Genomic DNA, 26,216 nt, shown 5'->3' with positions numbered 1-26,216 from the left:
TGCAGGCCCACGTCTTCGTATAGCCCCCACATAACGGTACCTCCCTATATTCGATATTTTGATGTTCGCCGGAAATTTTTCAAACTTCGTATTGAAAGTTCGTAATGGGTACTACAACCTGTGACAGAAAATTGGATGTGCAGATCAAGGTCTTCGTATAGCACCCATATAACGGCACCCTCCTCTATTCGGTATTTGGATGATTTCAGAGACGTTATTCACCGAAATTGTTTGAAATTTCGTATTTGAAGTTCCTAAAGAGTATTACAGCTTGTGATAGAAAATTTTCTATGCATGTCCAGGTCTTCATATATCGGTATCTCCCTATATTCGATATTTTGACGAATTTAGATACAATATTTACCGGAATTGTTAGAAATTTCGTATTTGATGTTCCTAATGGATGACTCTAGTATCCGACACGAAATTGTCTATGCAGGTCAAGGTCTTCGTATAGCACCCATATAACGCTACTCCCTATATTCAGTATTTGGATGATTTTAGGCACACTATTCACCGGAATTGTTTAAAATTTCGTATTTGAAGTTTTTATTGGGCACTACAGCCTGTGACAGAAAATTGTCTACGCAAGTCCAGGTCTTCGGTAAGCTCCCATATATCGGTACCTCCCTATATTCAGTATTTTGATGATTTTAGCTACATTATTCACCGGAATCGTTTCAAAATTTGGTATTTAAAGTTCGTAATTAATACTACAGCCTAAGACAAAAAGGCCCACGTCTTCGTATAGCCCCCATATAACGGTACCTCCCTATATTCGGTATTTTGATGATTTTAGCGACATTATTCACCGGATTTGTTTCAAAAATTGGTATTTGAAGTTCGTAATAGGTATTACAGCCTGTGACAGAAAATTGGCTATGCTGGCTAACGTCTTCGTATAGTCCCCATATAAATGTATCTCCCTATATTCGATATTTTGATTATTTTAGCGACACTATTCACCGGGTATTACAGCCTTTGATATAAAATTGTCTATGCAGATGAAGGTCTTCGTATAGTACACATATAACGTTACCCCTTATATTCGGTATTTAGATGATTTCAGGGACGTTATCCACCAAAATTGTTTAAAATTTCGCATTTAAAGTTCCTAATGAGTACTACAGCTTGTGACATAAAATTGTATATGCAGGCCAAGGTCTTCGTATAGCACCCATATAACGGTACCCCCCTATATTCGGTATTTTGATGATTTTAGCTACATTATTTACCGGAATGTCATATTTGAGTATTGTAATGGGCTATGACAAAAATTGCCAAGGCATTGTCTGTCCCAAAATAAAGGCAACACCCCATATTCGGTATTTTTAAAATTTTAACAGAATCTTTAACGCATTTTATTTTATTTAAAATTTTGAAATTTTTGTCTTGTTCTTCTTTTCGAAATTTTACTTGTTTTCTTTTAAATTTTCTTAAAGACCTTTTTGTCAGGAATCATTCAAAAAATGCTTCTCCCGTTTCCATATTTAAATATTAACGGAAATACACTTGCAAGTAGTCGGTAATCATCTTACAAAAGACGATAAATAAAATCGAGTCGCTTAGTCGATTTTATATTTCCTGTCACTTTTCGTTTGAACTGATCAGTAGGAATTGTAACGTTTAACGGTATGGTTGGTGTGCATTCAGTAGACGGAAAATTGAATTTATAAATCTTTCGTTACGGTCATTATATACGACGAATGCGTTTCCCCCTTTAGCGGTGTTAGCGGGTTATATCAGCTTGTTGGAATAATAAAAGAAAGCTAGATTACAGTAAATTGCTTGTTAGCAACATTCACTAACTTGTTCGCTCGTCGAATTGTCTGCAAATAACCGGCTGCTGCTAATTCAATAGCAGACGGTATTTTATCGAGGTGTGTTGTGGTGTGGTGTGCGGTTGTGGTGTGCAATGAATTAACGCAATTTTGTTATTTGTTGTTTTTGTTTTTGTTTTTGTGGCCCATATTTTTTTCTTTCATTTCGGTATTCATAATCACGTTTTGACGTCGTCGTTCGGTTGGTGGATATATGTGCCATACGATTTGTATGTTTTATCCATGCAGACACATCTCCATTCTTCGTCTGTATGCTAATTATGTCTATGTAAAGCATTACAACATAGCTTATTGTCATTATGTTGTGTCGAAACTTTCGTAACAACATAAATCGGGAAACATATGGTCGCCGCGATATTAATGTTGTTGTTTATATTCCATAATAATCATTGTAGAGTGTAAACAACTGAGTACCTTCTTTTGTTTTCTAACAGTGTATCCGAAAAATCGAGTGAAAATAGAAACAAAACAAAAATATTGACTTATATTTGGAAAATTAAAAATAAATCAATTTTTGTGTTCGGCTTTTATGTGCGACGGAATATTGGCGTATTAACGTTAGCGAAAGGGTCGAAATTTAATTTCATTCGTTCGGTTCGGTTCCGTTGTGTTGTGCAGTTTTTCTTTCAATGCTATTCTCGGCATAAAATGTAATTGCGTGCATTTTTTCCGTTCTATAATCATTCCCCACCACGCTTTCGAGTGAACCAATAACAAACCCTTATTCTCTCGTAATAATTTGTTTACGTTTTGAAAATTATCACAGCAATTAGTGAGCGGTTAACGAATTAAAGCATAAAAAGCGGACAACGAGTGAAAGGAAACTAAATACAAAAACAAATAAAAGGTAATTTGAAATAAAAATAATTTAATGAAATCAGCAAATTTTGTTTAGCGGTAAATTTCGAAATAAATTGGATAAAAGGAATTAACCGTTAGCACAAATTGCTTTCCGAGAAAGAGAATCATTTGAGCAGATTGCAAAACTTTTTTGCAGCTATTGATTTAAATTTAAATTATTTAAGAGTTGTCCGTGAGATATTTCAATTTCTGGATATTTTTTTCTTTTTTTTAAATGCAAAACAGAATTTGTCAGTGATCAGAATGTATGCATAGCATTAAAACTATAATAAATAGGATGTTTGAATTCGACTTCTAAAGTGATGTGAGATGTGTATTCTTTTAATTTTTTTCTTTGAATGTTTAGTTTTTAAGAATCTATTTAAACCCCCTTTAAGGAACGGCCTAACATTAACGCAGAATAAATTATCTTGTATTCAAATTGTGTTTTAACACATCACAGGGCCGATTATATTCCTAACAATTTTTGACATTTTTAATAAGTTATAAAGAATTTTAATCGAAATATTATGAAAAATAAAAGAAATTAAAAGAAAATTGAAAAAAGAAATTAAACAGACTTTTTAAATTTTCATTCATAAACGCTGGGTTACTCTGTGAATCATAGCAAAGGTGTGATGCAAATTTGATAGCATACCCACAAATTAATTCTGAGAAAATCCACTCGAAAGAGAAATTATCAAATTTTGAGAATGTTTTCATTTCTAAGAACTTCAACCAAATATTGCCTGTATCGATTCATAAATATAAACTCAATTTGAATGTTTACATAAATATTTATCCTTAGAATAATCATTATTAATTTAAACGGTTAATTCGGTCGAATTTCGCATTATGCATTTCAAAACAAAATTAGATTTTCGAGCTAAATTCTGTAAAAATATCTAAAAATGTAATATTTAGGGCGCCGTGAGCCAAAAACAAAAAAAAAAAACAGTAAGGAAAAGTCAAAAGTCGGGCGGGACCTTAAACCACTAAACATATTTAGTAGAGCTTCTGTATCAAAAGAATTTATTTGAAGTAGATCATACCAACTATCAACATTTGGCTTTAGAGCAGTTATAGTTTGGTTTCAGAGGGAACTAATATATGGGAGGCATATCCAATTCTGAATCGATTTTCACTATATTTGACATTGCTATAGAGTGCATGATATCACTTCGAGAACGATTATATTAAAAAAATATGTATCGGAGCCGATTTCCACAAAATGGAAACTGATGTCAAGAAATTCACTCCATTTGGGCCATTTTTTGCACAATAAAGGATATATATGGGAGCTATATACAAATCTTAGTCGATCTTGATAAAATTTGGCAAAGGTATTTCTGAATTCTATAAGATATCTGGTACCAAATATCACTGTTGTCGAATGCATATTACGAATATGAGAGACTTAAACACCAAATCGGATGAAACCTATATTTGGGAGCTAAAGCTATATCTGAACCGATTTTCACCAAATTCGATGTATTTGATTCTAGGCTGAATTCGGTCGGATACCCAAAAATGCAGGTCATTTGGATTGACATTGGCCATTCAGTGCTCAATTAACCCGAAATCGTTTGAAGATATATATGGGAGCTTTATCCAAATCTGAGCCAATCTTGATAAAATTTGGCAGAGGTATTTTAGATATCTGGTACCAAGTATCATTTTTGTGGAGTGCAGGGAGTGAGGGAGTTAAACATCAAATCGGATGAAACATATGGAGCTATAGCTATATCTGAACCGATTTTTTTTCCAAATTTGATGTACTTGCTTCTAGACTGAATTTGGTTGGATGTACAAAAATTCAGGTCATTTGGACTGTATTGGTCATTTCGTGCACAATTAACCCCAAATCGGTTGAAGATATATATGGGAGCTATATCTAAATTTGAACTGATTCTCACCAATTTCAATAGGGGTTGTCCTTGGGCCAAATTTCATCTCAATCGAATAATAAATGTGACCTGCATTTTCTTAAAAAACAAATGTACAAAGACATAATACCCTTACCACTATGTGGTGTAGATTATAATAAAGCAAATGCATTCGCGATGAATGGACTAAGTTTGTCATTCCGTTTGTAACACCTCGAAATATGCATTTTAGAACCCATAGAGTATATACATTCTTAATCGGCATAAAATTCTGACTGGCCACCTGTCTGTATGTCCGTCTGTTCATACCTTCGTCCGTCTGTGGAAATCACTTTAGCTTCCGAACAAAATGAAGTAGGTTATTAAAATATTACTCAGATGCATTTTAGGTTCGTAGAACTTTTGGCACTGAAAATGGGCCCTATAGGTCCATGTTTTGGTTTAGTCCCCATATAACGGTACCAACAGATTTTCATTGTTTTAATCACAATTCTGGCCCAAAATTACTGTAAATTTGCAGTTGTTGTTGCCAATATGTAGGCAACATCCTTACATATAACTGTCCATAGTGGTCCAACATTTGGTATAGACCTCATATAACTGTACTTCCAGATATTCGGTATTTTGATGATTTGTGTTACACTTTTCTTCGCAATTGTTTCAAATTTGGTTTTTGGAGTTCGTAATGGATACTACCTTTTTTGACAAAAAATTGCCTATACAGGTCCATTTCCTCCTATAACTTTTAACGGCATCTTCCTATATTTCGAATTTTGACGATTTCACCTGCATTTTTTCAACAGCATTATCTCAAAATGTGTATTTTAAGTTCGTAATAGACACCGCCTTCTCTGACATATAATTGGCTCTAGAGGTCCACGTATTCGTATGACTCCATTTTACAACGTATTTTTTACAGTTTGGCATTTTGTTCCAAATGGTGGAAGGTATTAAATGTTCGCCCCAGCCGAACTTAGCTGCTTTTTACTTGTTTTTAAATCCTATTGTTTTTCTTTGATGGCAAACCGGTGAAAATAACCTCAATATACCATCGCTTGTTGATTATTAAGATACATATTGTTTTGGTATCATTTCATTAGAACTGACTCGCACCAGTTTTTTGTCTAAAATTACGGACCAAATATCCGCATAACCAGTCGAATTCCCAAAGAGGAGGAGTTTCCGAAATAAAGGTGAAGATACCAATCTCTGGACAAATAAAAAAAAATTAAGGTTAAGCTAGAGATTCCAAAACCTGGATCTACAGGTAGTGACATATATTAGGAGGTACAGCTATACGGACGCTAATCCAGGTTTCGTATTCTAATAGAATCTGAGATGTCATTCTATATATATAGATATATATAGATTTTCACGCTGATGAAAAATGTATATGTTTTATGGGATCTCCGATATCAAATTATTATTAAATTATTTGTTCATAACATTATTTCAAAATTAATAAAAGCGTATGTTTTTTTTTTGACAAATTCAAACAATTGTAGTTACAATTTCATGGTTAAATTCTTCAGTCAATGCTAATATGCTTTTGTAACGCTAATAAAAAACTATTTCAACGTGAGCTTGCAATAATTTTTTTAAATACTGTTATAATTTTATGATAATAGCTGGCAAAAATGTCTGTCTGTTGAAATTACTCTAAGGCTAAAGATAAAGTTTAGAAATTCTACAAAGGCAATGATGTGCTTGGTAAGCAAATTGGGAAGCCCCGACCGATCTTTTGTAATATGTACACTGCATAATAGACTTGACTCTTCTCCATAAGTTCATTGTTCTGACAAGCGATTAAGTAGTTAGTATTGATGATTTTCCAATGTACATTTGTTACGCTCAGCCGTACGGTTAAAGTGGGTATATATCATTTGATACGGCAAAATATTTGCCTGCACGAAAATTGATACGCCGAATAAATTGTAATATTTTACCAAACTTAGATCGAGTTTGGAGATGGGTCCAATCCTTCAGATACCTCCGCCAAAAAAGTTCAAAATTGTCTAAAAAATTCTAAACTTATATTGAGCCATAGGAGTACCCGATATAGTTAATTTTTAGCCCATCACAATATTTAGATTAGACCTATATCAGTGCGAAAATGTACAAAATTTACACTTAATGTAAAAATTGTTAACAATAGCTGCATAGAATCACGTTCTGAGTCGATTTATGCATGTCCGTTCGTATGTCCATGAATTTCCACGTCGTCTATCACTTGTTCTTCTTCCTTGCATGGTAACCTGCATCCTATTTTGTGTAGGTGATTTCGAAACCGAATAGTCTTCCACGTGGTCTATCACTGAATTTTTGTGCATGTACTTTCGGAAAAACCCATGACACTTTTCCATCGTTTTTTTTTTTGGCGGGTTTTGGGTACATTTCGTAGCCTGTCTTCATATGTTATGACCCTCTATTGCCTGTAGATAACTGGAGATCATTCAGGGGATAACTAGCACCGAGACAGCTTATTCATGTAACGCCGCTGTTCTTTGAACAGAAAGTATTTCACTCTCTCCATCTCTCTTGTCTGAATCTTTAGAATTGTAGCCATGGTAGAATAATACAGGTAGTCGCATCGACACAGCTGCTGGGGCAATGAACGGGAATTGAAAATATTAAATTAAAAGTTATTGAAATTTGTAAAAATTGCTAAAAAATTCATAAAACAACCACCGATTTGTGTCGTATAAGAAAACATTTAAAAAAATACTTATTTTTGATAAAACATTTTAAAAATTTTGACATATCAATGTTCCCAAGCGTTGATGCATCTTTCTATATTCTTCTACCATGATTGCAGTCCATATTTACTTTGCTATTACCATAGACTAATAAATATATAGAGTTAGTTCTGTTTTTTTATGCAGGTGACTCTGCATAGTCAACATGCTAATTTACGCTGCCGACCTGCTCGACTCCGAAAACACATTTCATCGTTTTCCAAGAACTTCACTTGATTATTCCGGTATTTTTTGATGTCATCACGTAATCGTTTAGTTAATTCTGGAATAGTTTTTATTTGCCAATTATCCTTCAGTTGTTGATATTAACTTTAATGTTTTCACTCTTACTCCTGCAACGAGTTTGACGACATCTGCTGATCCGATTTTTTTGAAGAAAAACGATGAGAGCATCCATTAGTCTATGTCATTACTCGCTACAATATAATATTTTTTCTACTGCTTGGAAGAGAGATCTACCAATACTTGCTATTAGTCAGCTTTGTTGCATGTTATGTTTTTATTTTGAAAGCTTTAGGGGTTGCGAAAACCCTTCCTGCAAATCTTTGGGAGTTGCGACCACCTCGGCATCACTTTCGCATTACTCCGATTTGGCTTCTGGCTTGCGTCAAAGCTTCGCTATTTGTTTCGAGGTCTTAAAGGGTTCCCCCTTTTTCATTTATTCACAGAATCCAGACATTACTTTCCAGTTATCACCCGATACCTTTATTTTTGCAACGACGTTGCTCATTGTGATAGTGCCTGTTTATTATTTTATTTCTGGTCTGAGTTCCACCCAACGACTGCTGGAAAATGAAATATGTTCTGCGTCATCTACAATGTTTGTTTCTTCATATAGGCAAAATGGAGAATCACTTTTATCGTGATCAAACAAATGCTTCAAGAAATACCCATGTCCGGAAATATTTGTTTTATGTAGTACTTCCAATTCCCATGCGCCTTTCGGTTGCAGCCATTTTTTCTTTTCTAATGTCGATATAATGTAGATAGGTACATACATACCTCAAAAAGGGGATATAAATAATTGGTCAAATGCTGAGGGTATAAATGTATCACAACACTGGCTGAAGTTAGATTGGGTTAAAGAACGCGCGATTGCTTTATAGCAACCGCTACACTGAGAGACCTGATGCTGTTCACCCTAAAGTGCTGGGAGACTAAAGGAAGAGTTGGAGGAAAAAAGGAAAGGTATCAGAAGAAATAAACGAATAATAAAGGTAATCCGCGGCTAAGAATTTTGCCGTGTCGTCTTTAGCCACTTAAATCTTTTGGCTAATTGAATAATTACTGCAGGGTCATTTTTAGATAATTCAGACATATCGTGTTGCAGTTTCTCCCGCACTAACCGCACGTTGATGAGTGCTGGACAATGTCAGAGCAAAAGTTTGATCGTCTCAATTCTTCCTCATCTTGATAGATTCTACTGACATCATTATCATTTTGAAGACATTGCTCTCACACTGTAGTGTTTTACACCAGGTTTCGACAAGGACATTAGCGATTTTGTTCTCTTCTCAGAGAGTATGGACCAGATTTTCTTGGAGATATTACATCCCCTCTCATCTAGCCATTTTTGTAGAAATCTCTCAGAGTAGTGTCTATAAATTAGCCAATTCATCTGCAGTCTTATTGTCTGGAATATTGTAATGACTTGTATTTTAGTTAATTTTTGTCGATTCCAACATGGGTAGAGAGTGGCGGCACTGTAAGACATATTTTTATAAATATAAAATTCTAAGACGATCTAGCGATGTCCGGCTGTCTGTAGTAATCACGCGAATTCGAACGAATTGAGATAGAAGGCTAATATTTTGCATTCATGCAAATGGTTCACGTTTTCGTATAGCCCCTATATAACGGTACAACCCGATATTCGGTATTTTGATGATTTTAGATACATTATTCACCGGAATTGTTTCAAATTTGGTATTTAACGTCGTAATGGGTACTACAGTCTATGACCAAAAATATCGACTTGGTAGGTCTGTTTTCTTCTTGCAAAGAATATTCCATACAGGTCCACGCCTTCGTATAGTCTCCATATAACAGTTTTCATTTAAGTGGTAGTTTACGGAAGTGTTTTTACATTTTTCAAGTTCCTTCCAAATGATGGAGGACCCGACCGAACTTGGCTGCTTTTTTTCTTGTTGAAAGGTTAAAATTAAGTAATTAAGTTCGACCCTTTCCAACTTTACACTGCTTACACTTGTTTCCAGATTTGCCTAGATTATCTATTGCACAAATATATACAAACGCCGTTTCTTGGGGGCAATATTTTCCGTAGATTTTGCTTTTTGGTTTTGAACGATTTCATATAAGTGTTATTAAACTTTTCTTATCAGATTGCAAAATTGTCTGTGCAGTATATTTTTTTGAAATTGTTATTATCAATAAACATTAAATTATGGTCTGATTCTGTTATTTTGCATAAAGATGCACATGATTTCAGCAGCGATAAAGATAATAAATTCTTTAGTACAGCTTGTTTTTGTTTTTGAAATGCCATGCATTTCAACATTAATTTAACTTTGCAAATGTCGTTCGTCTTGCATCGTTGGAATTTGTAATAAAAACTACAATAATGTGAATGCAATATAATCGAGTCATCAATTCTGTAAAAATTTCCATTATGTGGCTGGATGGGGATTGCTTGTAAAAATGCACTTACGGGCTCAACCATTTGATACGCTATTTGAAGTGAAGTTTCGCTAGATATAAAAGCTTTTGGTTGGCATGGTCAGTGAATCACCAAAAAGTAGCTCCAGCAAAAAAAAAAAATTTTTTTGGATCATTTGAGATTTGGAATATTGTTAGTAATTTTTGAAGTACATGTAAAAACAATTTGAACATTGGCCTCTGTTTGTGAACCCACCACCTATCTATTCTCACACATATGTCAGTGAATACAAATAAAAGCAATCATTCGATTTTGTTGCCCGTAATCGATTCACTACTCATTGCTTTGTTTGTTACATGTAAAGTGACAATTGATATGTTTTTTTTTTGTTCCTCGCGTGGTATTGACTTTTACACTTGTTTTAATTAAAGAATTGCGCTTGAGCGGACTTTGGACGATTCGGGTATGTCTGCCCCTTTCCATTGTATTTGAACTTTGTGTTATTGGGAATTCATTTCAGAATGAGTTGTACTATTTCAATTAAAGAAAACCAAACAAGGCAACGATATTCATTTGTTATATTTTGTTGTTGTTGTTTCTCTTCTTCTTTGAATAGATTAAATTACTTTAATTGAATAATAAAGTTCCAATGGATTTGAATTGATATTATTGCTCATGGTCTATTGTGTTAGAAATTGAGGTAGGTCATGTTGTGATGGAGAAATTAGCTTGATGTTAACAATTAACAATATGTTAAATTATTTAATTCCGGCTTCTTTAAGAAAGGTTCAATTTTTATGGAAACATGGATCTGATATTGACTACATGGATCTGAATCTGAAAGTACCCTCCGATAAGATGGTTAGAGTATCTATCTAGTATTTGTCTTGTGTGTCTATCTCTATCCCTTCCTCATCTTTTATTTCTTTCATCTTATTTCTGAACCAAATTGTATTGTCGTTTTCGTCACTGTCATAAATTTTTGTGTTAAAGAAGTAGTCCAGTGGTGACCTGCAATAATGTTCAGATTAGATTAGTTTCCAGATAAATTATGGATTAAAGAAATTTTTCCTATTAATCGGGCTGATCAGAATATTCTCTGAGTATATTCGAGTTAAGATTTATATGCCGCATCTAAAGATAATACTTTCGAGTTCTTTCAACAGATCGCTAAACTATAATACAGTCCCGAATAGCTTTAAAATTTTAAACATAAAGCATCTGACTTGAGGACATTAGAGTCTTTTGCCAGAACTCGGTATTTGACCACTCGTTTATATACCCCTTTTGGGGGACGTACCATATAGGTTAGACCAACGGGTGAGATAAAAAAATGCAACAAAGAGACACAAAAGATTTATGCACATTTAAATGCCTGCCTCGGATTTTATGAAATGTACTCATTACTTTGAGATATTTAAAGAGTTTTAAGGTTTTCAAAGGGTATGAACGAAAACATCCGACAAATTGGATATTGCCGTTTAATTTCCTATTTTTATTTATTGTTCTAAAATCGCCAATTATGGAAGAAAAATGCAAAAAATAACCGCTATAGACTCCCTGCAGTTTAAATTAAGTAAAACCTACCACATAAATGTGATTAAACTATACCACTCAATCTAATCAAAATTCCAAATACACCTGCATGCATACACTTACAAATGTTAAATATTTTATTGCCTACTATATAATTATTTAAACAGAACAACAGTGCTAATTATAGGCATATAAGATCTACATTCAGTAATAAAATAGTCAGGTACTATTTTATTAGTTTAACAATTTGTGGAGATTAAATTGTCAGATTAAACAGATGGTCTTTGAAGTAAAGCACACATGTTTAGTACACGAGTATACCGAAAATTATGATCCAAATAAAATAACATTTTAAATCAAACAATTCTAAATTTAGAACGGGGACGGGCTTTTATATTCTCCCAAATGTTTTACTCTCTTTATACTCTCCATCATTCTATGGAGGGTATATTAACTTTGTCATTCTGTTTGTAACTACTCGAAATATGTATGTATGTATAGTCTGGATCAGCGTAATATTCAAAGTTGATTTAGCTATGTCCGTCTGTCTGTGGAAAACACTCTATCTTTCGAACGAATTAATATAGAAGGTTAAAACTTGGCACAGGTGTGTATTTTGCCAGTAGGCAGGTTAGCTTCGTGAATGGGCCATAATCGGTCCATGTTTTCGTATAGTCCCCATATAACGATACCTCCCGATATTCGGTATTTTGATTATTTTAGCGACATGGTTTACCGGAATTGTTACTACTACAACCTATGACAGAAAATTTTCTATGCAAATCGGCGTCTTTGTATAGCCCACATATAACAGTTTTCATTTAAGCGGTATTTTTCGGAACTTTTTCAAATTCCTTCCAAGTGGTGGAAGGCATTAAAAGCTCGGCCGGGAACTTAACTGCTCCTTATACCCTCCAACTTGGAAAGGAGGGTATATTAAATTTGTACACCTCTAAATATTTGTCATAGGCCCCATAAAGTATATATTCATGATCAGCATAAAATTCTAAGTCGATTTAACGATCTCCGTCTGCCTGTTGAAATCACGATGCAGCTCACATTATTTGACGTAGAGCTTTAAAATTTGGCACAGTAGTTTGCATTGTGTCTAGGATGATTGGTATTGAAAATGAGATATATCGGTCCACGTTTTGGGATTGCCCCCATATAACGGTATTTTGATTGGTTTAACAAATTTGCCCACATTGGTATTTGTAGTTCGTTATGGGTTCTAGCTCTAGTGGCAGAATATTGTACATATAGATCCACGGTTTCGTATAGCCCCGTAATTGGAATTTTGATTATTTTTGCCATATTTTTCCACGGATTTGCCAAAGAATTGGTATTTGTAGTTCGTTATGGGTTCTAGCTCCGGTGGCGGAACAATGTATATGTAGGTCTACGTTTTTTTAAAGCCCCTATATAAGTGTATCTCCCAATATTAGGTATTTTGATGACTTTTGCAACATTTTTCAACGGATTTGTAGCACCGATGGAGGACCATTGTACATATAGGTGCACGTTTTCGTATAGCCCCTGTATAACGGCATAACGTAATGGCTCCGGAGGCAGATTATTGAATATCTAGGTCCACGTTTTCCTATGGAGCACATCCATCGGATATTCAATATTTTGACGATTTAAGCCACAGTTTAATATAGATTTGTATGAAATTTGGTATTTTTACTTCATAATGGGTTCTACAACCGGCTTCAAAACATTGTACATATTGGTCCTAGTCATCCTAGTTACATTTATCCACGAAATTATGAAAAAATTGATATTTTAGACACGCAATAGTATAAATTTGTCGTTGTAGTATGAATTGGTCTATATAGACTCCCGTTTCAGTATGGCCTACATATAACGGCTCCAACCATTCTCCCACCGATCTTACTGGAGTTTGTAGTTTAAAGTGGAACACATTTGAATCCAGATACTTTTGCATTAAAAATGTTTTCTTTATCCAATGGTGGGGGGTATTAGAAGTTCGGCCCGGCCCGAATTTAATGTCCTTTTTTTATTTGTTTTTCAACGATTCTAATTGTTTGAGTGGAGAAAATTACTCTAAGTGAGCGTAAAACGAGTACCTGCATTTATCTGAGCCTGATTGATTTGGGAAGAACTCAATTAGCTCGGAAATGTACCAGACCCAACTTTTATCGTAGATAAGAATCTAAGGTACTTCTAATTTAAAACTTCTTCTAAAATAATAACACAAACTTTGATATAATCTTCAAATCTAAGAGAAAAGTATACCAATATTAAGATATATATTTCCTGAGTCAATTGCCTTATAATACATATTATGTCCAGGGATGTAGAAATTCATTTCGAAACCATTTCGGCGGACCTAACTAGCAAAAGATTAACGTTGTAGTTAAATATACTAAAAATGGCAGAAGATTTGTCATTTGGAAAAGTCCTGACCCCACCCTGTGTGCGTCCCGGATTTTGTTTATATACCTACACTAACAAAAAAATCCATTCCTCATCATTTTCTAATGGAAGTAAATAGATTAAATATTTTTATTTTTTATTTCAGATGAGAGAATATCAAGACTTTGGCCAATTTCATTTCCATTGGGCCGACTATGTTGTGTTCGTGCTGATGATTGTTCTATCAACAGGAACAGGTGTTTACTATGGATACTTCAGGTACACAGCTTCGCATTTGTCCTATATCTTTTTCTGATACATTGACCCTAATTTTTACAGAAAAGAAAAAGTTGGCAAAAAGATACCACACATTGATGTGGAGGCCACCAAGGCAAAGAGGACCACGGATTTTGGTTCTTCGAAGATGAATGAATACCTATTGGGATCAAGAAAATTAAAAATTTTCCCAGTAGCCATGAGTCTGGTCGGTAGGTAAGTTAAGAACTCTCATTCATCGTATTCCCAAGTTAATTGCATTTTTTTCTAATTTGAGCTATTTAGCTATGTATCAGGTGTTACCATACTCGGTACCGTGTCGGAGATCTATAATTTTGGTACACAATATTGGTTGATTATTGTATCAATTGTATTTATGGCCATTGCTGTATCGAAGGTATATTTGCCGGTTTTTGCTGCTCTACGTGTTGGGTCCTCCTACGAGGTAAGTGTTATTCCCCTGTATGTATCGTGATATACATATGCGTATCTTATCTAAGTTGGTCTTTCTTTATACCAAATCATTGCGATTATTGTTATTGGCTACAAATAACAATGGAATGAGAATCCATATCAGAGTGACGTTCACACACAAAATAATTGCTAATCATTTGTTTAGTTTAGACTTTGGGATTAGAACAAGAATGTCTGGCAGGGTAGCCATTTATCGGATTTTAGGCCTATTTTGATACCCCCCACCATAGTATGGAGGGTATATTAAGTTTGTCATTCCGTCTGCAACACCTCGAAATATACATTTTAGACCCCACAAAGTATATGTATTCTTGTTCAGCATAAAATTCTATGATATAGCGATGTCCGTCCATCTGTCCGTCTGTTGAAATCACCCTAGCCTCCGAACGAAATGAAGTAGATTGATAAAATTTTACTCAAATGTATATTATCTCTGCAGGACTTTTAGTATTGAAAATGGGCCATGTAGGTCCACGTTTTGGTATATCCCCCATATAACGGTACCTCCCGATATTCGGTATTTTGATGATTTTAGCGACATTATTTACCGGAATTGTTTAAAATTTGGTATTTGAAGTTAGTAATGGATACTACAGCCTGAGTCAAAAAATACTCTGTGCAGGCCCACGTCTTCTTATAGCCCCCCATATAACGGTACCTTCCTATATTTGGTATTTTGATGATTTTAGCGACATTATTCATCGGAATTGTTTCAAATTTGGTATTTGAAGCTCGTAATGGATACTGCAGCCTCAGGTAGAAAATTGTCTGTGCAGGTCCACATTTTGGTATAGCCCCCATATAATAGTACCTCCCTACATTAATGATTTTAGCTACATTATTCACCGATTTTTTCAAGTTTCGCATTTGAATATTGTAATGACTTATGACAAAAGTGGCCTATGCCGGTTCACGTCGTCGTTTGGATCCTAAGATGACGGCTTCATTTGGTATTTTTAAGATTTTAAGAAATTTTTAACGGATTTTATTTATTTTTTTTTTTATTTTTTTTTGAAAATTGCCAAATTCGTTCCAAATGGTGGAGGGTATTCAAAGTTCGACCCGGTCGAACTTACAGCTTTTTTACTTGTTTGTTTTGACTTGGCTATCAGAGTACCTGTATAGAAGATGTTCTCACAAAGTCTACATAAGACAGGTCCACTTCGTTGCTTTACTTGTTTGATTGCCAACGTAGAAATCTTCCAAACCATCACATGGTGGATAGAACTCCATGAGAAAACTATGCGAGTAGTTTTGGCCCATACCTGTGTGGTTGATTATCTTCTTTGCTTTCTAGCATTTTCCAAAGACAATAGATGCTAACAAGTTTTAATAATAATAATAACAAACGACAGAAAAGAACAAGCAATTTCATACATAATTATACGTTTGTTTTTAATTGTCTAGACGACTGCTTCACATAGACAAAATTCTCAACTTTGACAATTTATACATGACTTGTTTTTGTTAACGCTGGGTTAGAAATCTCACCACGTTAATTTTTTTTCTTGAAAGTTTAAAGTTTCTCTTTTCGCCTTTTATAACTTTGAATTCCCCCGAATTTGGCAACAATGGATGTCTATAGTCATATCAATGTACAATGCAATAAACAATCAACAAATGGACTTTGTTCTATGAACGTCTAAGATACGCTATCGAACCACTTAAGGCAGTATTTTTGTCTGAACAAAGTGTTGCGCTGTTAATTGAATATTTTGTTTAACATAAAATTGTTGACACAATTCATTGGCACTCACATGTTTCACAATATTATGGCTTGTTCCGTCACTGTTTTAGTTGGGCGCAAAAATTATCAATTAAGGGAAAAAATCACATAAAATTTGTCACACATTAATCAATGTTTTTTTTTTTGCTTTCCGATAAAAACAATTCTCATTCACCAACAAAAACAACATGATATCGAAATGGAAACAAAAAACAAACACGTGCACACCTAATAAATGCTAAAAAAATGTACGTGTGGTTTTATAAACCGATGTGTTAATAGATAAGAAAGTACAACTTTATTAGCGATTTTAACTATGGTTTCTTAATTAAAATTTGTATCGCCCCCAATGATAAAAGTTAGTGTTAGCTGTTATATTTGTGAGGATAATAGATGTGACCGAATAAATGGCACTATGCAATAAAATCCAACATTTGAAAAAATATTGGGAATCAGGGTTTTATAGTACATTATTATACAGGGTGAGATAAAAAAACTGCAACAAAGTCAAACGCCATAATTTTAATTTTTCTTTTTAAATTTTTTTGAATAAGAGCAAAAAATGTCGGAAATAGCATACAATTGTAGAATAAGTTTAGATCTGTTCGAATCGGTCACCTTTATCACGAATTATGGCCTTCAAAGGGCCAATGAAACCGTCACATGCTGCCCGAATGTTGCTCTGCGGTATTTTGGCCCACACCCGGCGAAGCGCTTGCTTGAAGTGATCTACATTTTGGTATTTTTTTTTGCCAACCTTGCTTTCCAAAATACTCCAGACACAATAGTCCAACGGATTGGTATCCAGAGATATTGGTGGGCATTGTGCTCTGGAAATGAAGCGAGGAACCTCATTTTGTAACCATTCTTGGGAGGCGTGTGCTGAGTGCGATGGTGTTGAGTCATGTCGGAATGTTCAAGGTCTGCGGCCAAATGTTTGCGTGCCCAAGGCTTTAATACACCCTCCAGAATATTTTCGCGATAATATTCGGCACGATAATGATGCCACGGTCGATTAATACGAGCGGAGAGCGACCACCGGCTTTTATGGTGGTCAACACCATCACCCTGGCCGGCGCTTAAGTTCTGGTGGCAACCGAAGGTGCACATTTTTAGTTGACCTCTTTGGCAAGTAAACACGATCATTTTGTTTGTTTAAAAACTGCTGGACAACGACTGTTTTTTCATCGGAGAAAACCAAATTCGGCAGTTCACCACTTTCGGCCAAGCGAAGCAACTCTTTAGCTCTTTTGAGTCTATTTTCTTTCTGTTGCGGTGTAAGTTCTTGGGATTTCAACGGGTTTACCCCGATCTCATTTTTTAATATTTGCCGAATGGATGGGGATGGGAATGATGGGTTTCGACAATATCGGCCGGGCCGAACTTTTAATACCCTCCACCATTTGGGAGCAACTTGAAAAGTTTCCAAAAACTACCATTTAATTGAGATGAGGACTATACGAAGACGTGCACCTGCTTACGAAATTGTCATATGCTATAGTAACAATTACGAAATACGGCATTTGAAACAGTTCCAGTGAATAATGTTGCTAAAATCATTAAAATATCGAATATCGGGAGGTGCCGATATTCGTGGACCTGCATACGAAATTTTTTGCCATAGGTTGCTGTAACCATTAAGATCTTCCGATACGAAATTTGAAACGATACAGGGAATAATGTTGATAAAATCATCAAAATACCGACTATCGGGAGGTACCGTTATATGGGGGCTATACGAAGACGTGGACCTGCATAGCAAAATTTTTTCCAAGGTGTTGTAGCTCCCATTAAGATCTTCCAATATAAAATTTGAAACGAATCCGGTAAATAATGTTGCTGAAATCATCAAAATAACGACTATCGGAAAGTACCGTTATATGGGGGCTATACGAAGACGTCAAACTGCATACACAATATTGTCATAGGGTGCAGTACCCGTTAAGAACTTCTAATACGAAATTTGAAATAATTCCGGTAAATAATGTCGCTAAAATCATGAAAATATCGAATATCGGGAGGTAGCGTTATATGGGGGCTACACAAAAACGTAGACCGACATGGTCCATTTACGAACTCAGACTGCTTACTGGTAAACTATGCATGTATGCAAAATATTAGCCTTCTATATCCATTCGTTCGAAAGATAACGTGATTACAACAGACAGACGGACAGATAGACAGACGGACAGACGGACATCGCTAGATCGTGATAGATTTTTACGCTGATCAGAATATATATATACTTTGTAGGGTTTATTGTAAATATTTCGAGGAGTTGCAAACGGAATGACAAAGCTAATATACCATCTATAGAATGGTGGAAGGTATAAAAACAAGTATTAAATCTGCAATCACTATTATCCATAATTTTTGATTTAGTTATATAAGTATACAGTATAGTTGTATATAGTGAACAGAGCAACAATACCCCTACAATAATCATTGGGTAGTGTAATTAAGTTTTCATACTTTTCTGTTTGTGGAAAAAGTCATAAACACTATAATCAATCAATCAATCACTCTATTTTAATGATGGATATAATTCGAAAAGAACAAAAAAATATTTCTATTTTCTTATCAGGCAGACTGATTTGCGAATTTTTATTATGAAAATGCTATAATGAGTTAGAATGCAAGGCCGGTGATTGCTATTATACTTGTGAGAAAATATATTAGGTGTGTACGAAAATGATTTACTGAAAAACTTACTCAGTAACTTGTATTAAGAGAATTTTCTCTTTTTTAATTGAGTTCTTATTGTCCGAAAAATATTTATGATATTTAAATTATTGATTTTGATTCACTCATATCATGACTCAATTCAACTTTTAAAATGACGAAAACGGGTTTTGCAAACTGAATATAGATTAACCAATATACATTGCGATAGGAGTTTTAGCAGATCCGTGGTAGAATTAATTCAAAGTAACCTAATTTCAATTTCGATGTGAAAATATTTACAAATTATAGACAATTAATTGAAACATATTTTAATTACAGTGTGGGACACAAGAAATAATTTCGGGAAAATCCAACAGGTTATAAAAATAGAGCTAGAAAAAGGGATTAACGTGTATCGGCGTTTAGAAAAGTACCTCCTCCTACAAAACTTTTGGAATTTTTTTGATTCAGATTCCTTATTTTAGGTACATAGAGTTTTTAGCAACATTGCAGGAACAAATAAATTTACCAATATATTTAAATCGAAAATCCTTTCTTAAAATATAGTATAATTCTTACCTGAACGCTAAGAATCTACATAAAAACACAATTTAGGATTAATTAGGAGCTATAGCTCCCATGTTTATTGTTCGTCCGATTTGTTATATTTTTATTGGTTATATGAAGCTCTACTAAATATGCCAAGGGGTGTAGGGTATCATAAAGTCAGCCCTGCCCCACTTTAAGACTTCCGTTACTGGTTTATTATTCAAAATATTAATCGGAGATCCCATAGAGAATATAAATTATGAGTCCGTCTAAAAATGTATGTCTGTAGCCCCGATATGATGTCAGCCGAGTCAAAATCTCCCTTTATACTTAACTTGCTGAACCCGATGCACTTCACTACCCCTTTTGATTTTATATGCATTCAAAGTTTTATATAGGAATATATGTTGGTTTAAAAAAATAAACAAATTCAAAAATTTAAAAAAAAAAATATTGTGATACTTTTATGTGCAAATAAACAAATATCTCGGTCTACCGACGCGTGAACATGACAGGAACAGCTGACCATGACAAAAGCAGGAACATGCCATGCATACCCGAAGGGTTTGTCTTTCGGATTTTCTAATTTCATAGCAAATGCCAAGCATGCAGGAAACGGCAATCTTTTAAAGTTGAGTAGCATTTCTGTTGCAATTAGTCCATTTAAGATAGATACTTCTTCGTAATATTCGTATCTTCAATAAAATTGTTGTATAATTTTTTACTGTTAGCCTAATTCCATTGCAAAGGCTTCGCGGGTCAATGCTTCTTAATAAAATCACGTCCCAATCTGAACCGATTTAAATATAATTTGACAGAATTTACTTTGACACCAAATTTCGTCACTCCTTCCATATTTTATTGAAATTGGATATACAGGGTTGCCCATATTCGACGGACCCATGACTCTTTGGGCCCATTCCAATCGACGAGGCTTGTCCGCAGGCAACATTCTTTGCGTCAATTGAATTTTGTACGGGAACAAATGCAAATTAATGCGAATAATCCGTTGTAAAGTGGCCATGCCCAACTGCTGAGAACGGCGTTTTTGGGATGTTCTTGGGGACCTCTCAACACTGGCTCGTACGGCAGCGATATTCTCGGCCGATCGCCTTGGTCGACTTTTATATGGCCTCTTCTGATTAGAAAGAGCCTTACCAGTCGAAAATTTTTCGTATAAACGCTTAATGGTGTTCTTAGAAGGCGCACTTCTCACATTTTTTAATGTTTTAAAAGCACGTTGAGTTTTCACAATTGACTTCTTCTGTTGAATGTAAGTTTCAACTATTTCAGAGCGCTCGCGTGTATTGGTTCATGGTAAAAACCTGCTTGGACTGACGCCTCAAACGCGGTATGTCATTAAGTGATGTGACATCTCTCCAAAGTTATGGCGTTGCCAGATGGGTCCGTCGAATATGGACAACCCTGTATATGTAACAGATTTTAATAAAATTTGGCAATTTTTTTTTTGGTACCACATTTTGTCTCTCTGTCCGAATTTCATTGTAATCGGACATACATATCGCGTTGGGTGCATCAAATATGTAAAACCGGTCGAAAATATACATAGGAGCTATATCTAAATCTGAACCGATTTCAATATAATTTGACAAATTTATTTTCTGATCAAAATCCCGCCACACATTCCAAATTTCATTGGAATTGAACATACATATCGTGTTTGGTGCATCAAATACATGAAATCGGCCGAAATGTATATGGGAGCTATATCCAAATCTGAACCGATTTCAATATATTTAAGCAAACAAATTCCATTACACATTCCAAATTCCAAATTCCAAATTTCTTACACAGCGTGTTTAATGCAGCAAACACATGAAATCGGCCGAAAATATGTTTGGAGGTACTTCCGATTCTGATGCTGGAGATAGTTCCAAGTGGAGTTTAAGAAATGTATATAGCCTATGTTACTTTCAGGCGATGTTGTAGTATACTTGGAAATTTAATATACTTCTAAATTTAATTGTGAGTTTCTGAGGCAAAGAAACTCACAATTAAATTAAAATTAAAGAAATTATTTAAAACCATAAAAAATCGTTCATTTCTGAAAAATTTAGCACTTTTTTCCAATTTGCTGCCAATTTTCTTAAATTTCACTGTTCAATAGCCAGTCTGAGTTATGGAAAATGCCAAGTGGACTTAATAGTACTCGTTCTAAGATAAGAACTCCATAGAAGTTTTGGTTTCTTAGGCCAAACGGTGTCAAGGCTTCTACATAGTTTTGACTACATACAAAGGAGATCCTTTAGTTTGATATATATTTCGACATTCGGTTTTGCATTCGGACGTGCCCACAATGTGACTCCGAACACATTACTTGGCATTATAAAAGTAAACTTTTTGTTCTTGAAAATGTTACTAAAATAACTCATAAATTTGTATAATTGATCATTTGATGTGTTTGGAGTTCAGAATAAAAGTTTAAGTTAACTGAAATTTATTTAATAGAAATTAGTTAATTTTTCTTTACAAAATTTCTCACCTTTGAAATTTTTGTTCTTTTCAGTATTTAGAGATGCGCTTTAATCCAACAATTCGAAGCATTGCCTCCATAATGTTTGTAATGGATGAAGTAAGTAAATTATCTTTTAGTTAAAAAAATCGAATTAGAATATAATGAATTTATTTAAAAATAATTAATTTTTGCAGATTTTCTTCTTGCCAATCATTTTGTATGTTCCTGCGATAGCATTTAGTCAAGGTAAAGGGTAGAACAAATTATACTCACATAAGAAACGATCTTCATCATTGACTTTTGTCTTTGCAGTGACCGGTGTGAATACCCACATTGTAAGCGGCGTTATTTGCGTCATTTGTGTATTCTATACCCTCATAGTAAGTACCAAATGTAATCTCGAAAGAATCCAAGAACCAAAATTAATCTTATTTTCCTTGATTTTAGGGTGGCATCAAGGCTGTGGTCCATACTGATGCCTGGCAAATTATTGTCATGTTCATTTCGGTGGTTATCGTTGTGATTTTGGGAACAATTTATGCCGATGGTTTTACAGACATATTCAAAACTGCTGCCGATGGCGGTCGTATTATATTTGGAAAGTAAGTTATTGCTATAGCAGTGGGTTCTTTTAAATATTAAAGTTTTTTTTCGTCACACAGCATTAACCCATCGCCATATGAACGTCAATCTTTGTGGGCTGTATTGATCGGTGGCTTTTTCTATTGGACATCTTTTAATTCGGTGAACCAAACAATGGTACAGCGTTATATGTCATTGCCTTCGCTGAAGAAAGCCCAATGGTCTGTGGCCATATTTACAATTGGCATTGTACTATTTATATCAGTTTGCTGCTTTGCTGGACTGTTGGTCTATAATTTTTATAGAAATTGTGATCCTTTGACGGCTGGTTTAATTTCGGTACGTATATTTACTCAGGAATAAATTGCATTTTAACCCTTCTCAATGTATCCTTTAAAATAAATGCTTTATTTCAGAATGACGATCAACTCCTGCCGGTCTATGTTATGCAAACGGTTGGTAACTTACATGGCATTCCTGGTTTATTTATTGCCGGTGTATTCGGTGCTGCTCTTAGCTCATTGTCCGTCGTTTTAAATTCCACTGCTTTAGTGGTCTTGGAAGATATTGTCAAAGGCTGTTTCCGTTTTAAGCTTTCGGAAAAATCATCCGCAATTGTTGTCAAAACATGTATTGTTATTCTGGGTGGTATAGCGGTGTCGCTCGTGTTTGTGCTGGAAAAGTTAAGCGGTATTTTGAGTGTAGCAACATCGGTAACGGCAATTGCCGCCGGTACTACATGCGGTCTCTTTACCTTGGGTATGCTGGTACCTTGGAGTAATCCTAAAGGAGCTTTGGCTGGAGCTATTGCTGGCGCCATTATGTCTGGTTGGATATCATTTGGTTCACAGATATCCTTTGCAAAGGGTGATTTGGTATCACAAAAACTTCCCATTTCTGTTGCTGATTGTCCGGCCAACATGACTCTACCCGATGATACATACTACGATGAATCGGATGTATTTCCCTTGTATAGGTTATCATTCCATTGGATAAATCCAATTGGCATTGCATCTACGATTCTTGTTGGAACTGTGGTGTCGTTTTTGACGGGACCAACTGTGGTGAAAAAGTTGGATGCTGATGTTCTATCGCCAGTCATTCACAAGTAAGAGTACATTTAAATGTTATTTATCCAAGTTCCATGTCTAATTTGTATTCCCCTTTAATTTAAAGATTTTTGCCTAAAGAGTGTTTTCCGCCCTCGGATTCGGATAGTGATTTAACCAGGGAGAATACCGCCCAAACATTAACCCACCTATTGGGCAATTCCACAGCTGGTGCAAACACAGGCGCTGAAATTGATTCTGGAGAGGATAATATGGGAAAAGGTGCAAAATATTAAATTATGTTTATATATAATATATAGGACAATCAATACCTTGCCAAATTTAGCGAATACAAAATATATAATTAGTCAATACATATATAACTTCCATAAACCTATCTACATTACTAAAAATGAAATAAGAACTTTATTCGAAAAAAAATGCATAAATATTCATGGCGCATTTGTAAACTTAACTGAAACAACAATCTATATTTTTCAAGGGGATTGGAAAATTGCACCATTTGAGCAAGGACTTACTTGTCTAATCGGGAAATATTTATGAAAGGAGAGTAGGACAAAATATCTGTTTTGTTCAAGAATATGGGTGCCAAGTAATTGATATGAATTGAAAAAAAACTATCGCCGCCTAAATAAAATAAAGACGTAAAATCTGCAGTAATAGTGCATTGTGCCATGAACAATCACTTAAATAATATACATATATAGATATGGACTTATGTACGTATATGGCTGGCATGTGGTTCCAAGACCACAAATTATATTTTGTGGAATTAATTATTAAGTTATATATTACTATACATATATACTTTTAGGTTTAGTTGTATAATTAGTATTTATATTTATGTAATATTTGTTAAGTGCAAATTTTAAGTTGTAATAGTTTATTTTTTAGTTACTTACATAGGAGAATTTTGAAAATTCCTTTTGTTAACTAGTTTTATATATTATTTAGAGATTTCCAATACAAAGATATTATTGGCTGCAAATTATTAAAAAATAGTTTTCAAAAAAATTTAAATTATAGATTATCGCATTTGTATAGCAAAATGTTAATAATACAAAATTACATAATTTATATTATTTCCTTCCTTTGGAGTCTGGACAAATTCGAAAATTGAAGCGATCCTTAAAAAAACTTTTTTTCAATTATGACTAAATAATATGTTCCGTTAAGTAATCGAAAACATATGCTCCGTATGTACGTAACAAAGCCTAATATAGCCCATCGAAGTTACACAAACAACTTAAAGTAAACTACTCTTCTGAAACTTTCTGTTTTTTTTCTCTTCTCTTTGAAACTTATCTGAAACTTTCTATTAAATTTGGCCATTTTAGATCAATGCAAATTTAGTGTAAAATCGGAAAATGAATATGCTTTGTTAGAGAATTAAAATATTTATATAGTTCAGACTTTTTATATTTTTACAAAAAAAAAAAATTCTCCACTCATTACAAACTTGTTGCAATAGATCCATTTTAAATGGTTGAATATCATTACTTAAGTCTACCTTAATATATTTTCTTTTAAAAATATATAAATTATTAGTCATCAGGCATCAGACTTACTATTTTAATTTTATGACTTAATTTCAACACATACATAGATATACACGAGTAAAACAATAATAATAATAATAACACTGAAGACAAATTTTTATTCACGAAAAAAATATCTGTGATAAAATTACTGGTATTTTTATGTTTATATACAAATATATAAATTGAACATAACACGTAAATATGTACAAGAAAAGCCAATGCAGCATAAAATTACAAATAAATGATTTTATTGAATAAATAATGAATTAATTTCTAACAATTTGGATTTTTTGATCGGAACTATGCTCATCATATTGTATGATTTCATTCCTCAGATTCATTTGGATACCAGGCTCAGATTGATATACAACATTGTGTAAAAATGATGCAGATGAGATCAAAGCGTATTCCAAAGGCTGATTGGCTATGGCCTTAACATTATGACTAATCCATTTAGTTTTCCCCTACAACAAGACAAATTGGCCTCATTATAAAGGAACAGCAAGGTGCAAAAGAGGAAGGCAACTTAATACTTGAAATTTTCCCATTTTTATTGAATTTCGAAATTAATGCCTTGCCTTCGTCGTAGTCGTCTCTGCCCTGTTTACCTGTTGTTTTACCACGTTTGCAAATATCAGATCCCAATTCTTAGGGAACGGCTCTATTCCAGACCTTAATCAGATCATGGTAAATGATATACAACAGTTAAGAAATTTCATAAAGGCAACTGAATTTCAAATATAACAGACTGTAAACTGCCCGTCTTCTTCAAAAAACCCTTTAGACTAAAGCACACAACGGGCCTATACTGGCTTAAGTGTATGCCCAACAGGGCACAGTCTCCGTTGTAGCGGGCTGTATTGATGAATCAACTGGTTCGGCAGAGCCGGATTCGAGGGTTTAAAATATTTTAAGTTATTCTTCTTCCTCGCAGCCTATTTTTAGGCCCCCGTCTCCGTAGACTTCATCTCCCTTTGCTATGGGGAATGGTACCTCCGACTCT

At 34.4% G+C, this 26,216-nt stretch overlaps 1 protein-coding gene across 6 annotated transcripts; it reads left to right on the top strand.

The window, feature by feature from the left end:
• The first annotated feature begins 1,610 nt into the window (after positions 1-1,610).
• On the top strand, positions 1,611-25,493 carry LOC101896677 (sodium-coupled monocarboxylate transporter 2). 6 transcript variants are annotated; one of them, XM_005175820.4, is made up of 12 exons: positions 1,611-1,880; positions 2,608-2,688; positions 14,022-14,134; positions 14,195-14,347; positions 14,417-14,576; positions 22,072-22,137; positions 22,215-22,266; positions 22,333-22,400; positions 22,468-22,622; positions 22,683-22,941; positions 23,019-23,710; positions 23,779-25,493. In XM_005175820.4, exons 3-12 carry the CDS (start codon positions 14,022-14,024, stop codon positions 23,945-23,947), a joined length of 1,887 nt encoding a protein of 628 aa, XP_005175877.1. In that variant the 5' UTR covers positions 1,611-1,880; positions 2,608-2,688; the 3' UTR covers positions 23,948-25,493. The 6 variants fall into 6 exon arrangements, with proteins under 6 accessions (XP_005175877.1, XP_058987115.1, XP_019893772.1 ...); XM_059131132.1 differs by having other exon boundaries at positions 2,276-2,688; XM_020038212.2 differs by having other exon boundaries at positions 1,620-1,632.
• Positions 25,494-26,216: the final 723 nt, after the last annotated feature.

This window comes from Musca domestica, unplaced genomic scaffold (genome assembly GCF_030504385.1).
Source record: "Musca domestica strain aabys unplaced genomic scaffold, Musca_domestica.polishedcontigs.V.1.1 11, whole genome shotgun sequence".
Classification (NCBI taxonomy): domain Eukaryota; kingdom Metazoa; phylum Arthropoda; class Insecta; order Diptera; family Muscidae; genus Musca; species Musca domestica.
Note: the sequence above shows the minus strand (reverse complement) of the source record. Positions and strands in the feature narration are given on the sequence as shown.